General features: G+C 33.3%; 4 protein-coding genes across 4 annotated transcripts; 2 read left to right on the forward strand and 2 right to left on the reverse strand.

The window, feature by feature from the left end:
- Positions 1-275: 275 nt before the first annotated feature.
- Positions 276-5,901, reverse strand: Nompb (intraflagellar transport protein 88-like protein nompB). Its single transcript, XM_076800364.1, has 15 exons — positions 5,726-5,901; positions 5,594-5,644; positions 5,247-5,422; positions 4,951-5,146; positions 4,658-4,875; positions 4,332-4,563; positions 4,005-4,162; positions 3,718-3,904; positions 3,452-3,638; positions 3,234-3,381; positions 2,889-3,000; positions 2,752-2,820; positions 2,390-2,681; positions 2,134-2,328; positions 276-1,300 (listed from the first exon to the last, which is right to left on the reverse strand). Exons 1-15 carry the CDS (start codon positions 5,861-5,863, stop codon positions 1,185-1,187), a joined length of 2,475 nt encoding a protein of 824 aa, XP_076656479.1. The 5' UTR covers positions 5,864-5,901; the 3' UTR covers positions 276-1,184.
- Positions 5,902-6,129: 228 nt separating this feature from the next.
- On the forward strand, positions 6,130-7,597 carry LOC143361123 (uncharacterized). Its single transcript, XM_076800414.1, has 4 exons — positions 6,130-6,267; positions 6,406-6,527; positions 6,596-6,959; positions 7,278-7,597. The coding sequence occupies exons 1-4, from the start codon at positions 6,162-6,164 to the stop codon at positions 7,430-7,432; spliced, it is 747 nt and encodes a 248-aa protein (XP_076656529.1). The 5' UTR covers positions 6,130-6,161; the 3' UTR covers positions 7,433-7,597.
- Positions 7,598-7,751: 154 nt separating this feature from the next.
- Positions 7,752-12,732, forward strand: Ceng1a (Centaurin gamma 1A). The gene is made up of 13 exons (XM_076800365.1): positions 7,752-8,568; positions 8,699-8,931; positions 9,246-9,387; positions 9,493-9,624; positions 9,756-9,913; positions 10,004-10,146; positions 10,211-10,409; positions 10,497-10,596; positions 10,700-10,927; positions 11,004-11,121; positions 11,294-11,506; positions 11,698-11,842; positions 11,929-12,732. Exons 1-13 carry the CDS (start codon positions 8,403-8,405, stop codon positions 12,103-12,105), a joined length of 2,154 nt encoding a protein of 717 aa, XP_076656480.1. The 5' UTR covers positions 7,752-8,402; the 3' UTR covers positions 12,106-12,732.
- Positions 12,733-12,789: 57 nt separating this feature from the next.
- Positions 12,790-15,830, reverse strand: LOC143361109 (protein zwilch homolog). Its single transcript, XM_076800372.1, has 12 exons — positions 15,433-15,830; positions 15,235-15,292; positions 15,028-15,166; positions 14,733-14,967; positions 14,466-14,630; positions 14,237-14,410; positions 13,961-14,165; positions 13,757-13,836; positions 13,453-13,691; positions 13,157-13,387; positions 12,984-13,096; positions 12,790-12,921 (listed from the first exon to the last, which is right to left on the reverse strand). The coding sequence occupies exons 1-12, from the start codon at positions 15,559-15,561 to the stop codon at positions 12,848-12,850; spliced, it is 1,842 nt and encodes a 613-aa protein (XP_076656487.1). The 5' UTR covers positions 15,562-15,830; the 3' UTR covers positions 12,790-12,847.
- Between the last annotated feature and the right edge of the window lie 516 nt (positions 15,831-16,346).

Genomic DNA, 16,346 nt, shown 5'->3' on the forward strand with positions numbered 1-16,346 from the left:
GTGAATACATCTATTCATTCAAGAATATATTATAATAACAATCGCGCAAAATTTAAATAAATGCAGTCTTCATACTTTTACAAGGCAATACGAATTTGTCATGCTTGGTAGTTATACATAAAGTAATTATAGTCGTTATATATTGTCATGTTTTGCTAAATTCAGAACAAAAAAGGATGCGTAATAATTCGTTGAAAAAATATAAAAATTCCTAGAAGACATATATACACTTAAAGACAGGCATACAATGTATGTGCTTATTCTTTTTCCACTATATTTTATAATTCAAAATGGAGTCCAGTCGTCTTCTTAACTTTCTAAAACAATGATACATATTATAATGAAAAAAGCTGAGGAAAGAAGTGACTTGAATGTGGACTACTGAAACGTGGCTTAAAGGTTTAATTGATTAAATCATAATAGCTGTCCACTTCATTGCTATAATTTCAGGCGTGCAATATAGGATTGAAGCTATTACGACTTCAGACATTTTCTTTTAAAAAATAGACCATAGTATGTACAATAGTTATAGCAAGTTTGACAAAGTTTGGAGTCAGAAAGGACACGTTCCGATTTCTCGTACCAGTTCACATTATGCCCGTTAAATGGAGTTTGAATGTAGCTGCAATAAAATAACATCCGTCTCCTAAACTACATAGGCTGAATGGAGTTTGATTAAATTGGCCAGCGTGTTTAAATTTAGATCGTTACAATCGGCCGACCCTCGTGGCTTCATAATGTATGTGTATGGCATCATTCTGTAGACAACTATCTTACACTTCGAAGTAGTAAATAAAAAGTTCGTGATTAATTTGTGCCTAAATTTTGTGAACGTATCGGAACCCCAGTTTAGAAATATATCTATTTTTCTCTCGTTTTTATCTATTAATAATTATCTCTATTTCTATTCTAAGTTTCTCTCTATTATCACTATTTTATCTGCTAATAATATATCGGTTACATATTCAAAATATTTAAGTTAACTTATCTGTGCAAAAAGAAGTATATTAAATAACTGTTCACTTTGGTCGCAGTATCGACTAATTGAATCAGCATGAAATTAAAGTCTGCTTAGTACTGGACTCAGTTTTGTCTCGTGAATTTCGATTGCAATATTTTACAGATATTAATAAATATAGTACAATACGCGGAACTGTAGCATAGAAGTGAAAGATATATTCACGTTACTCCGGCAGAAGATCATCGCCGAGTTCTTCATCCCCGAAATCATCGTCCCTTTTTCCAGCCGATGTCATGGGTCGAATAGGTAAAGGACCTATTGGATCCACGTATGGGGTACCTGCGTAAAATATTCCACATACATTGGCTATTGTGTGTATCAAATATTTTAAATGACGATTCTACAACCTAATTTATCACTTTTTACTGTTTCTTCCGACCTAGAATATTTCCATTCTATATGATTTTTTCATTTTATGCAGACAAAACTGGTGCAATTTACTCGTATAATACTTAAATGTTCAGTAATTTGTTAAATATAAACAAATTTAATAATGTGAACAATATTTCGAATAATAAGCAATTTTTAATGGCGGCAGAGAGTCGAGGAAAGGAATGAAAAATTCCAACAGACACAAAATACTATCTTCTCTTCTTGCATTGGCATTAACGCACCTAATCGAACATCAAATTAGCGAATGGAAGTGCAAGTTTGGAAGATGCATATATTACAGACATAGCAGGAGTAGGCTGTTTAAAATAGCTAGACCCATCTATCATCTATTCAATCCATTAGTGCGCTGCAATCATCATCTGTAGATCATTCTCGTTAATGCTCATTTGGAATAAAGCTACGCAATTCCGAAACATAGGTGGGTCTATCATGTATTTAGTGCTTGCAAAGGCAATATGAAGGAAAATATTCCTGCAGAATATAGATAGTGCTCCGATTATATTTTCCAAATCGTTCCAAATTGTTCCAAATAATACCTCTAAAATCATCAAATATTTATAAACAGTCCTTAAAAGAAGAATAACATGTTTGGACAAGTATAAATAATTTTTAAAAACATTACGAACTCGAATGGCGAAGAATCTAATCTTGCAGAAAAAGTACTACTAAAACATAAAATGAAATTGGAGCTTTCCTCCACATAATTCAGATTTTTGTACCTGTTCGATCATTCGAATCAACTGCAGCTTCCGAATAATTCTCGATCGCAGACATTCGATTAGATCTCGAGACGCCGGCACTGCTCAACCCTTGATTATCTCTTCTGCCAGGAACAGGACTCGATCTTTGATCCGACATTATACTCATTCCGGACCCAGTCCGTGACGATGTCCCGCTATTGGTCCTTCTCGATCCTAAACACAAATTACTTATTATTTTATTATTAATTTATTCGAGAACATGTATCTGAGATACCTGGCCTTGCCGATCCTTGTCTATCTTTCAATTCCTTCGCCTTTTCAGCACGTTTCAATTCTGTCGCGTACGTTTGCGCCTCTTTCAATCCTAGATCGCTACATAGTCGAATCAAGAACTTAAGACACTCAATGTTCTCAGGGAACTTCTCATGGATATCTTGATACTCCAATAAAGCCTTGTGAAACTGGCCTGTTCGTCTCAAACATGCTGCAACAAGCAATCTCCACCTCGGTTCACCCGGAGCCAGCTCTACTGCTTTCTTGAAGTAAACTAACGCTTTTTCAGCAACCTGAAATAAATAACGAAATAAATATATATATTTGGTATAAGATCTGGAGAAAACAAATTACAATCCTCACCTGCATCGATACGAAGTATGACCCAAGCCAGTCGATCACTTCGAAATTTGCGGGAAAGTATCTATACGACTGCAGAAATAAACATATTAATTAATATGTAAGATACGATCAAATAATTGTACACTAAATAAACTTACATCGCTGTACAACTGATATGCTTGTTGCTTATCGCCAGAAGCATCATACATTTCACCCAATTTTTGCAGAACTCCAGGATCAGACGGTATGATACCAAGTAATTGATTGTACCTAGCATATTTGAAAATAGCTTGCAATCAACTAATGTTCTTAACGAGCTAATGTCAAGAATACGTGTTTTACTCGCAAGGGAACATACTCAAGTTACATAAGCCGACTTTAATTAAACTTTTGTGTGAGGTAGTCCTTAGAAAAATATTCAACACATGTTTTAATACCATATTAGATGTCGTTAATCAAACGGCTTGTGTAACTTGAATATTTTCACTTGGCAGTCATTGTACCATTCCGCTGCTTGATCCACATCATTCATGAGCTGATACAGGTGACCAATTTGGTACAGTGTCTGTGGATCATGTCTGACTATATTCCGAACTTTCCAAAAGCAGTCCAAAGCTTCTTCATACATGCTTTGCTTCTTGTAGACTAATCCTGTTAATGAAATCTTCATTTATAATATGTATAAATATATTACAACATCCCAGATTATAATTTCAATTACCTAGATTATAAAGTGCCTGTACGTGACTAGCATCAGTGTCCAGCGCACACAAAAGAAACTCTCTAGCTATATCAAAATCGCCTTTTCTAATTGCACAAGCAGACAAATTGATATAGGCTGCTGCATTGTAACTGTCTGCCTTTCGAGCAATTTCTCCACAATTTTCTGCTTGCTCATAGTCCCCTTGCTATGAATTAAATAACAATAAGTCATAGTTTCTTCGTAAAAGAAGTATTGCGTAAACAAAAATGAATATTACGACTTACTAGAAAATAAATAAACGATAGCATGGTCGCAGCTGCGCTGTTAACTTTACTTTCCCGATTTTCAAACATTTTTAAGGTGTCAATGGCTAGCTGCGTTTCTCTGTTATGCAGGAACACCATTGCTTTGCTTATTTCCAAATCGGCGGCTAGAGGTCCATACGCTGAAGATTTTATAGCGTCAACGCACCTTTAAAAAATACAATAAACATATTGAAATATTTAGTAATGGCGGTATTTCGCGCGACCCAATGAATTGGGTGTGTAGATTGAAGTTCATGAAATTTTACCAAGCAAAGCCAGCTGTAAGCGTGTCTTCAATGACTGGTGCTATTAATTTAGCAGCACACAGTATAGTTCTCTCAGCTTCAGACTTCAATTCTTTTTCTAACTTTGATAAATCATCGTTCTTCAAAGTTTCATTCAATATATTCGAAGCAACATCGTCCTGCGAAACACATAAATAAAGTTTCAGAAGAGTACAACTAATTAACTTGAAAATACACAGTATTCAGTAATTAAAAGAAAATGAGATTGAACGTTTATGCAGCTAGTGAACGCAGGTGCAACAATCAAAACTCTTTGCATGGTGATATTCATAAATATTCCCAACTCACTGTACTTATACTATATCTGTCTTCCTGATCTATGTTAAGCTGAACTTCTAACAACTCTAAAAACGCCCTTTTCATTTTATCCCTATGTGACAATGCAAAATGGCACAGAACAGTATGCAACCCTGCTTTAAATTCGGCTCTCTCTTTCATAACCCATTCAAAACTATTAGCTGCTTCTTCCAAACGACCCATTTGTACAAATAACATTCCAATGTTATGCATTATCTTTATTCTGCGAATTATTTATCAACTCAATGTTAACATAAATGATAAATATATACATTCAATAATTACTGCACAATAATCAATCCACATTATTTTGTTACCTCAAATCTTTATGGGCAGCTGGTGCTTGATCAAACGCCATTCTGTACATTTTAATCGCTTGAGACAACTGTCCTATCTTAACATATATATTTCCCATGTTCACCTTAAGCCTAGCATTGTTGCTGAACATTTTGTTCCTTGTTATAGCTTGGTAAGTAGCTATGGCTTCTGTGTACATGTTATTGTTGGTATACTGAGTTGCCAAGTTAAAAATTACCTGTAATATTAATACGATGTTTAGCTAATATCTAATCTTCTCTTTTATAAATTAATAAAGAAGATCAATCCGTACAGCAAATGTTAGATCTACATTATGGTTGTCACTGAGTGCAGCCTGTTCTTCCAATCGAATTAGAGCTCGCTCTCGTGAGGATGCTTCCCTAGCTCTTTCCAGAGCAACCCTCATATTGTTCTCGTACGCTGCCTCCACTGAACTTTCTATTAGTTCCATTATTTTCCTTTCAGCTACTTTTATCTTTTCTTCCGGCCTACAAAAGCAAGCATTAAGTGACTATGAAAATCTGATCTATAAAAACAAGCTTTCCAAATTTGAATACACATTGAGTAATTAGTCTATAACAGTCTCACGTGTCTTCTTTCCCACTTTCTAAAGGAGGTGCGGCTCCTTTAACAGTGTTTCCCATATTTAATGGATCGAATGCTTGACGACTACTGCTGGTATAACCAGCACCTCTGACTGCAGTCATTGGACGAACTCCGCTGGTAGTCGGACGTATAGATATGCCAGTGCCAGACCTATGAAACTAAAACAATTACAATTATAGTATGCACCAATATTGCAAAAATATATGTACAGTAGGTTCTTGCTCATTGCTAGATCAAATGCTTGGTTCTAACTCTGATCTTGCCTGAAATTCCAGTTCCAATTTTGTGCAACAAGCAAATATCTACCGTACACTATTCAATTTACTTACTCCAGTCGACGTGCCCAAACGCATAGCAGTTCCAGGTGTTTTTGCAGTAAACTAATAAATTACAGAATAAATTTCTTTATTGTTGTATAATTAATATATACTTTCTAAAATGTAAGTCTTGTAACTACTTACAAGTGATCTTCGTCCATAACTCGTGGTAAGAGCTTCGTGAAAATATTCATCTTGCTCGAGATCTCTGATACTGTATACCGATGGATAATTATTATATCCATCATAAATATCGTCATTCATCTGCATAGTAGCCATCATGATTGCTTCGGTAGTGCTGTGTTAATTACAGGAATACAAAATAATAAGCAAGGCAAATTGCACAGTTTCATTCAACAACAACAAACAGTTTACTGTTTTGATTTTCGTCAAGTGACGTCACTGAGTTGCAAGGCAACGAGAAGCACATGTTGTACTTTATAACGTCCCGCTGCATCCCCCAAAGTACGCGACGCTGAAGATAGATCGCACTGTTATTTGGTAGTGTTTTGTCTCCATAATGTAAGCGCAACGATATTGACAATTTATCGGTATACTGACAATTTAGTGGATTTTAAGAATGGCAGTGAAAGAGAAACAATTAGAAAATTCCACCGATGAAATCGAGTGGAACGTCGAAAACGAAATTCAATTATTCTTTGCTATGAACGGACATAAACCTGTCGGTAAGATTTGGAATAGTCGGTAACGTTTTCATAGGTTATGTTTACATTAGTTTCATCTGAAAGCAATAATTAATAATATCATTACAGAACGCTTCTATTTTCATTTTATAAGAATTTACTAAACATGTTTTTTCGCAGGTGTGAATAAATACTTCCACATGGTCTGTATATGGGAAAAGTTTCGAGCTGCCATCCACAAAGATGTACCGTTAAAAATGATTTGGGATCATTTGGAATCAATGTACGACCTCATAGCATTGGTACTTATTAATGTATTAAGAAGTAGTACATCAAAGTTTCGAGTAAAGTTAAAAGTATATCATTTTAGGACGATATGGAAGATTTGCCGTTCCCCAATCAAGAGATAGATTTCTCTTTACCCGAACAAGAATTCTTGGGAACGCTTAAAGCTAGGAAACGAGAAGAACCAGAACTCAAGTTGAAAGAACAAAGGGACAAATACAAGGAAATGAAAAAAGAGAAAGATGTTAAGGACCCTATGAAAAAAGATACCATCCTCCGTGATCTTAAAGGAACAAAAGATGTTGAGAGAAAAAAGGAAGAGTGTAAGAAGTTTATCAAGGATATAGAAATGAAAAAGGACAAGCTTCGAGACATGAAAGATATCAGGAAGGATCACAAATCTTCAAAAGGGAGATCATCCAAAGGAAAAGATGATCTTGAAGAAATAAGTGTGTATTTCTATCTTTAATATAATTCTATTCATCGTCCACGAGAAGATGGTACAAATTTCGACAAAGGGGCAAAAGAATCTCCGAAACCCTCTCTTAATACTAGCGTAGTAGGGACATAGTGTTCTGGAGGGATAGCAGGTTCCAATCAACCTAGTCAGGTTCATTTGTTTTCAAACGACTCTGGCTATTGCGAAATACTTGCAACATGAAGTAGTGATATCAGGTAGTGGAGCAAGGATACCTACAAGTTTGCCATCTTCTCGTGCAAGAAGAATATATGCCTGTAGAATTTAATACATAATTTCTTTCTTTCAGTGTCTACTGTAAAGAAGGAACGTAAGGACTCCGACTCTGGCCGTGAAAGCTTAAAGAGAGGACCGAAACGACCAACTAGGCAAAGTGTTGATAGCACATCGAAAGCATCCCCAAGTCCTCGTGATACACCGCCACCAAAGCGTAGAAGAATATAATGATTAAAATAAAATTTATTGCTTATACAGTTTGTATTTCAAACTCCAAACAAAATGTGACTCATAACACATACGTATGATGTAAAAATTTGTATGAAAGATTGTGTACTTATACAAATACAGTTTTATAAAATGTTTTGCATCTATTGTAAATATATTGTACAATGAAACATTAATAAAAGTATTACATATCTAAAATTTTAAACAGACAATCATATGTTATTAATATTAATAACGCAATCTACTTTGTCTTGTGCTATAACAATAGTAATTATGCATCTTGCATAACTGATGAACTCCTACACAAGGTAATATAATTTAATTATGAACTCGCATCTTTTAAGCCATTTATTAAAAGAATTGAACGTATAGGGGAAAATCTAAGGATCTTTGATTTATAGAAAACGTTGACAAAAATTATTATAAATTTCGTTTAGTTTTCGAAACACAAACATAATAATTTTGCAAGGTAGTCAACGCTGGTAACGGAACCTAACGTTTATTGGTTGGCAATGTAAGCCGTCCTTCGCATGTTAGACAACTAATCTATAACACTATATATAAAAATGGGATTTCACAGTTACTATACGTAAAGAAAAGTGTTCCGACAGTATATTTCCACTATTTAGAAAGTTTGCTCTGTTTCTACGTACGATCGAAAAATATACGATGTAAATTTATAATTTTACGTTGGCAGTTTGATAAGAGGGGCTCTGATTTTATTGTTTCCCTGAAGGCGGGGTTACTTTCCGCAGCAGTGTGCTATAATAGATAACCTGTTCCGCCGAGTCCAGTATAATGTTGATAAATATTCGGATTTGACATGTGTTACGTGATAACAGATAAGTTGCGATGTAGAGGATCATGTGAAGAATATTTCAATCGTTTAACGACGTCCGCGCAATGCAATTCAAGGCCGAATTTGTAATGTGATCCTATAAAAAAGCGGATTAAACAGATCTTTTAAAAAATGACAACTGAGCGGAGCGGACACGATCATTCCCTAGCGATCCGACAAGAAATACAACGTTTCGAAAGTGTTCACCCGTCGATATATGCTATTTACGATCTAGCTGATCTAATATCCGACACAAACATCGCGAAACAAATTCGTGAACATGTTGTTGCGATCGAAGGTACAATACATACATATACATATATATATATAGATATATATACGTATAATAAAATTGTCAAAAGTATTCCATATATTTTTTTATTTTCTTATTTATTTTTCCTTTCTGACATCATTCTATATTATTGTAGATTCATTCATTAATAGTCATGAATGGACACTGGCCAGAGACGTGCCAGAATTACATTTAGGGATCATTGGTTCGTCCGACTCAGGCAAATCAGCTTTAGTACATAGATATCTGACTGGTTCCTTTATGCACGAAGAATCTCCAGAAGGCGGTCGGTTTAAGAAGGAAGTCTTTATCAATGATCAAAGTTATCTTTTGCTAATTAGGGACGAGGGCGGAGTGCCGGAATCACAAGTATACACAAAATATATGATATTTTAACGTATTGACTGCCGAGCGTATTTTATTTCAGTTTATAATACTAAAAATATAAATATCCGTATGTACACTTATCATTTTAGAGCACTATTCGAATATTAAATGCAGTTATAAAATTATAAACGTTATTGTTCGCGAAATTTACATATTTTTATTGAATTCGATTGCGCTGGTTAGTAGTGACCACTGTGGCAGTCAACATGTTAATCAATTAATCTATAGGTGTATCATATAGGTCTATAGGATTATAAATTTCGCACAATATTCATCACAGACATTGTTCTTTCCAGTTTTCCGCTTGGATAGATGCTTTATTACTTGTATTTAGTTTAGAGAGTGAGGAAAGTTTCTCGATAGTGTGCAGTTTCTATAATAGAATGTGTTCATTTCGAAATATGTCAGAGATACCAAAAATTCTTGTAGGTGTGCAAGGTAAATCAGACATTTGCTTTATGCTTATACAATATATGGCAGTCTACTTATTGATTTCAGTCAGTATGGATTAAACTTACGTAATATATATTTCATGCTCTCTAGATTCGATTAATGATTCTAATCCCCGGGTTGTAAAAGATGTTAGACCAAGAAAATTGGCATGCGATCTGAGGTGTCCTTATTATGAAACGTGCACTATTTATGGTTTGAATGTTGAAAGGGTGTTTCAGGATGGTAAGTATGTCTGGATTGATTCCAATATTATTCTTATGAATTTCTAACACACAACTTAATTTCTTACATATAGAAAGAAAATACTTATATGGTTACATTTTATTTTAATCACTGTATTCTGAATATTGCAGTGTGTCAAAAGATTATACAACATATATCTGTGAAACAGTATCGATGTAACGGGCAACAAACAGCAGATAGCGAAACAAAGTATCCTGGCCCAACGATTGCTAAAAACGCGCAGCTCCTTGCCAAAGACATGGAAGCAGCGAATTCATCGAAATTGAATGTGAGACAGTATATTAAAATAGAAGATACGTTAATGCATCACTTATGCATTAAGATAAAATTGATATGCGATTGATTGGTTTCTCTACAGACATCCGACAAAGAGGAAGACTCTAGATCTCTGCACAGCAGTTCTACACAAAACGATTCTGGATCAGTGAGCGATAACTTTCACAATATGCAGAATCAGCATACTGATCTTAGATCTTCGATTTTAACTCCGACTACTATCAGGTACAATTGTTAAAATACATGAATTTATACAGTACTACAGGGACTAATCGAGTGTATACTACAGGAAATTTAGAAGAAAATCCAACATCTTCACACCATCAAAGAAAGAGAAATACAATATGGGTGAAATGGGTGTTGGCAGAGAGATACCAGTGAAGCAAGGATATTTATTTAAACGAAGTAGTAAATCTTTGAAAGAGTGGAAGAAGAAATATGTTACATTATTGGAAGACGGTCGTTTAACTTACCATTCTAGCTTACACGTAATTATTACATAGAATTAGTGTGTTAACTTGAATGCTGTTGTAATGAAACTCGTCTTGTAACATTGTACAATATTTATTATTTAGGACTATATGAACGATGCAAATGGTAAAGAAATATTGTTACAATACGTAACTGTGAAAGTGCCTGGGAAAACTAAGGGTTCCAAATCATCCAATGCTCAAGGTACGTAAGAACTATAACGATGAACCTGCAGAATCCAAAAATCATCGAGATCGGAGGGTAGGTAGCTGTTCGCCAATATAACAATTTATATTTCATTTTGCAGAAGATAGTTTCGAGTTTTCTATAATCTCATTAGAAAATAAGACTTGGCATTTCGAGGCAAACAATGCCGAAGACAGGGACAGTTGGATATCTGCTATAGAGCAACAGATTCTCTCAAGTCTGCAAAATAGCGATGGCGACAAGAAGAATGAAACTGACGCTTTCAAAATGCATTGTATAAAAAACAAAGTGTCGGGAAACGACGCCTGTGTGGACTGTGGAGTACCTAGTAAATAACAAATCCACTACAGATACTTTAATATTTACGGACCACTATAATTTTTATACTCTTAATTATATTTTAGATCCTGATTGGGCTAGTTTAAACTTAGGTGTACTAATGTGTATCGACTGTTCGGGAATCCATAGGAATTTAGGTTCACACATATCGAAAGTTAGATCATTGGATTTAGACGATTGGTCGTAAGTGTGATAATTATTTCATTTGAGCAAATAACAATGTTCCAATTTAAACGATACTATTATCAATAAATAATTCGATTTGGAGAATACAGTTATGCGAGTCTGCACGAACATATTTTGATTTGCGCATGTATTGCTTTATGGTATAAAATAGCTCTGTTATTACTTTTAGCGCAGGTCAGTTAAGTGTAATGTTAGCTCTTGGTAACGACATAGCAAATAGTGTTTGGGAATATTGTTTGAACGGAAAGCAAAAGCCAACATCGGATTCTCCTAGAGAAGAGAAGGAGCAGTGGATCAGATGGAAGTACGAGGACAAAATGTTCTTGCAACCAATTAATCCAAATATATCGTTAGGAAAATTGCTTATTGATTCAGTTTGTAGGTAAATATTTTTCTGTTGCCTGTTATACCTATTACAGTAGGCATTTGACAAGTACCTGTGTTAACAACCCTACACATTTCTGCTAAACGCACAAAAGTCTGACAGTTACTTATCGAATGTCTACTATACATATGTATAATTTCGTTGTGTATTCTTAGATAATTAATCTTTTCTGTGAAAAAATAATGTAGAGGCGATATGAGAGCGTTTACGTTGTGCTTGGCCAGATGTAGTTACGAAGATATTAATATGTCTGTAAGTATGGAAGATTTGAGGACACCACTTCATTTGGCTTGTGCTACAGGAAACTTGGCCATGGCGCAATTACTGATATGGGTATGTATACCTTTTTATTTTATTTTATTTGATCATCGTGTGTAGATGTTATATACCGTACTTGTACATCAATCGAACCGTTACAGCATAAGGCAAATCCGCATAACTTAGATCACGAAGGACGCACGTGTATGTCGTACGTACGAGCACTCGAAAGAACTCTTGACAATTCGTCGGATTCTATGGAAATGCAAAAGCTTCTCGAAGTACTTGAACAAGCTACTGTCTCCGGAGTAGATGATGTAGAAACATCGCAGTATTAAAAATTTGTTCTTCGCGTTACGTACTTATTGTGCATGCGAAGCCATGCTTTAATTAATAGCTTGTAGACACGATGTAACGTTTTTTTTCTCATTAACAGTACTGATACTCAGAAATCCAACCAAAGTATGTTAAAAAGAATTTTAAATATGTACGGAATGGCCTATTTCTGTAAAGTAGCATTCTGTAGCTGTGTGAAAGAAAATTTTACATTATATTAAATAGTGTATCCCCCTCTTTAAATGCTGGCTATAAGTTTCATAAGAAATTTGACCACATAATTTTACCGAATATAACATACTTTGCGTATATATTTGTACATTAAAGAAGTAGTTTGAATTGAAAATAATAATACATATTATTATATATATATATATGAATTATACATATGTATGTATGTATATATATATATATTTAATTATTACTATATAATTATATATATATATATATATACATGTATATACGAATATATTTAACGAGGTTTAGGTCAGTGAAAGTAAATGACTAATAGTGAATTGGAGTGTACATTATCAATGACTGAGAGTACAAACACTCATAAATCTAGTTATATTTATACATCGAATACATTAAATGTATTTGAAGAATGCTTTTATAATTTTTATTTTATTAATTACGAATTAAACATGTAATTACCTCACAAAACGTTTTTATTATTTTGGACACCTCCTGAGAACTTGTGTATAATTTATTTTATTATTTTTTACGGCTCTTTAAAACAAAATTTCATTTAAATTTGATAGACGAACAAATTGCACTTGTAACATAATACGATTCGTCGGTAGTATCGTTTGACTCGTCTGAAAGTATGCAAAATTTTATTTTCAATATGTACTATGTATCTCGTATAAAAAAATCTTACCTAATGCACATGTACTCGTTGGAAATATGGGCATTTCACTATAATATTTAATAGTTGTTAATTTTGATAACTTGTACTGGGAAGAAAGAGATATTCTATGTGCAGCAGGAATCCTGGAAGCAATATATAGTTGTACTTAAATTCGTAATTATTATTGTAATTGTTTCACTTACTCTTTATTAAAATTATTAATGGTTGCAACTGGAAGCGGAGCATTTAAAGTATAAATTATATTTTGATCTAAATTATGACAATTCTGTATCGGTGATTTTTCACAAACATATTTTTTAAATGCATGTAGAAATAACGATCTTAAATCATCGTGTGTACATATTAAATGATCTTGGAACAACGTCATAAATTCCAGACATACATGAATTTGTACTAAACACATTAATTTTTTCCTAAAAACAATTATATTATATATGTACAATAACTAAGAATTGCACTATAATTTTGTCACACATACCTGTACTTATCAATTGTAAATTCACCGCACGAGACATTTCCCAATTTTTCTTGGATATTGTGCAAGTCACCGAATCTTGAGTTTATTAAAATGTATATATAGTCTCTACACAATTTTTCAAAGCCCATATCAATAACGTACTCTAATGGTAAACTACCTGATAGTAAATTTGAAATTATTGTATGCTGACTTGAATTGGTGATGACTTTAGCAAATCTTGTCGGATTTGTTAAATTTATCTAGTACATATTATTAATTGTATTATTACGTGTCATGTGCATTGGTAAAAATATTTTTATCATACCTGTGCAAAACATTCATCCACTACGATCTTATTCAGAACAGAATGTATACATTTTGCCATTTCGATGTAATTCGAATTTTCTGAAAGTGTGTGTGTGTGTGTTATTTGATGCCATTTAAATTGCACTACCTATTGTAGCATCACAATTGAATTTAATATGTGTATAAAAATACGTTAAACGATTTTTAGACGAGATATACTTACTAATAAGCAAGTCCCATAAAAAATCAGTAAGGTCTAAATTGTACCTAGATGGGAGATTTTTTAATTCTTCTCTCATTTTTACAGTACTTTCTAAATTTTCTTCAGGTATAAAATTATCTTTTCGTACATCAGCGTTATCGGTACCTCTGTAACTGTAGTCTCCATTGAGCAATAGGTTTATGTTATCCATTATTTTGTTGTGATCCTGTTTTATAAATAAACAGTATTATCAACAGTTCTGTATACTTTATATACATCTAAAAAATTAACTCATACTTCTGCATATGGACTCATAAAATTTTTTGGAAATTCCAGGGGTAATGGAGTGTAAGGAGAACTCGTATTCTTTTTAAAATCTTCTAGTATGTTCAAATACTGATTTAATAATAGTAGTTGTGTCCATAGTTCTTGCAGAGGACTGTTATCTGACCCAGTTACAACTTGAGCAACCTGAACATAATGCAAAATATGTACAACTCGTTTAATATGCATAACGAGATCTTACCAAAATATTCTTTGATGCTCTTGTGGGAGAATACAATGACAAATTAGAACTATGGACTTCTATGCTTATACTATTCTCAAACTTGCTTTTCGCATTTTTATCCCAATGTATCAATTCTTCTCTTGTTCCAAATACATCGTAAGTACTAAATGCAGATATGGCAACCTAAATAACAGTTTAAGAGGCATTGAAAATTAAGTTGAAAACAAAGAATAAAAAAAAGTATAGCTTTATCTTATATTCTACTCTGTGTTTAATAATACCTACATTCGTCTCATGAACATGCGAAAGTTTTAAATGTTGTTCAAGAAATGCTGAAGATGATTCTTTAATAGTTTCGAAAGTTTCATTATCAGCTAAACAAACTTCAATCGTAGTGAACCATTCTCTCTGAATACTTTTACCTAGCAATCTGCTTCTTACATTATCATTACCATCGCAAAGTGCAAATATAGGAGGAAATTCATCTGTGATAAGATCTGTGCACGCATTTAATGCATCACTGAAATAAGCTTGTATTATTAATATAATTAAAATAAATTTATAATAGTCGTAAATTTACCATGCTTCTGTTCTGCTTAATGGTAGATATTTTTCCTCCTCTTTGCACCAATTCTGTTTCATCAGAATAATGGTGTCTTCAAAATTGACATCCTCAAACGAATATTTTAAAGGTGATCCAGTAATATCAAAATCTGAAACTTTTGTATCACCAAATGGTATATTAAATGTTTCGTAAATAATTTACAGTCGTAGTTATTAAATTTACCGTTCGTGCGATTGTCACAAATGTAATCGGAACAATTATTAATATCGTCTGTACACCGCTGAAAATAAAAAATACAAATGTTATTTTAACACGAATTTCATGTTTATACTTACGTTGTCATTCAGAAATTTAAAGAATAAGATAGTAATAATATTTATTGAATAATTTTTCAATATAGCAATTCAATAATTAACGTACTTGTTTATGCAATATTATGCAAGGAGAATCTTTATAATCAGGAAAAATTCGAGCCACGTATGACAGACAGAGTTTACTTATTTTTACAGAAGGATTCAACACTTTTCTTAGTATCTCGATTTCATTCATTTTCGACGATTGCTTAAAACTTAAGGATCTTAGAATTTGTTTATAACAATATACATTTCAGACCTAGTTTATTGTTTGTGTTTAAATCTAGTTTACTTATTCTACTTCAATAATGTATAGGTCAAATTTGAATTGGAATTTCGAACGTTACTTGCGTTCCGAAATACACAAAATCTTTTTCGAATCATTCCTAGGGAATATTCCTAGGGAATATTAATTTTATTATTCGAATTTTTTAATGACATTGCAAATATCGATATAAAATTCATTTTAAAATAATTTGTTGTTTATTAATAATTTGTTAAAAATCGTTTTTCACTCATATCTCGAATATTATCGTGCTTTGCAAGGTTGCCATTTTTTCGTTTCGATCTAGTGATGGGCACTATCGACTAAATTCAACTATCGACTAGACATACATACATACATATGTTTAGTGAATTAATTAATTTGAGAGCGCTAACGAAAGAAACAATATGGTAGTAAAGAGATAATAAATCTCATGATCGGATCTGATCGATAATCAGTTGATAGCTCCGCCCGCTCTACCGCTGCATAAATCAGTCGATAATTCAGTCAGAGAGGAAATCTTTGGTTCAGTAAAGCAGTGAACCAAAGTAATACCCCACCACTTCAAAATTCAGTCGATAGTTCAGTAAAATCAGTCGACTGAAAATAGTAACAGCTACTATCGACTTAGTCGATAGTTTTTAGTCGATAGTGCCCATCACTATTTCAATCTACTTTCCCAACGAATGGAAAAACGAACTGAAAGAAGCGGCAAC

This window comes from Halictus rubicundus, chromosome 14 (assembly GCF_050948215.1).
Source record: "Halictus rubicundus isolate RS-2024b chromosome 14, iyHalRubi1_principal, whole genome shotgun sequence".
Classification (NCBI taxonomy): Eukaryota; Metazoa; Arthropoda; class Insecta; order Hymenoptera; family Halictidae; genus Halictus; species Halictus rubicundus.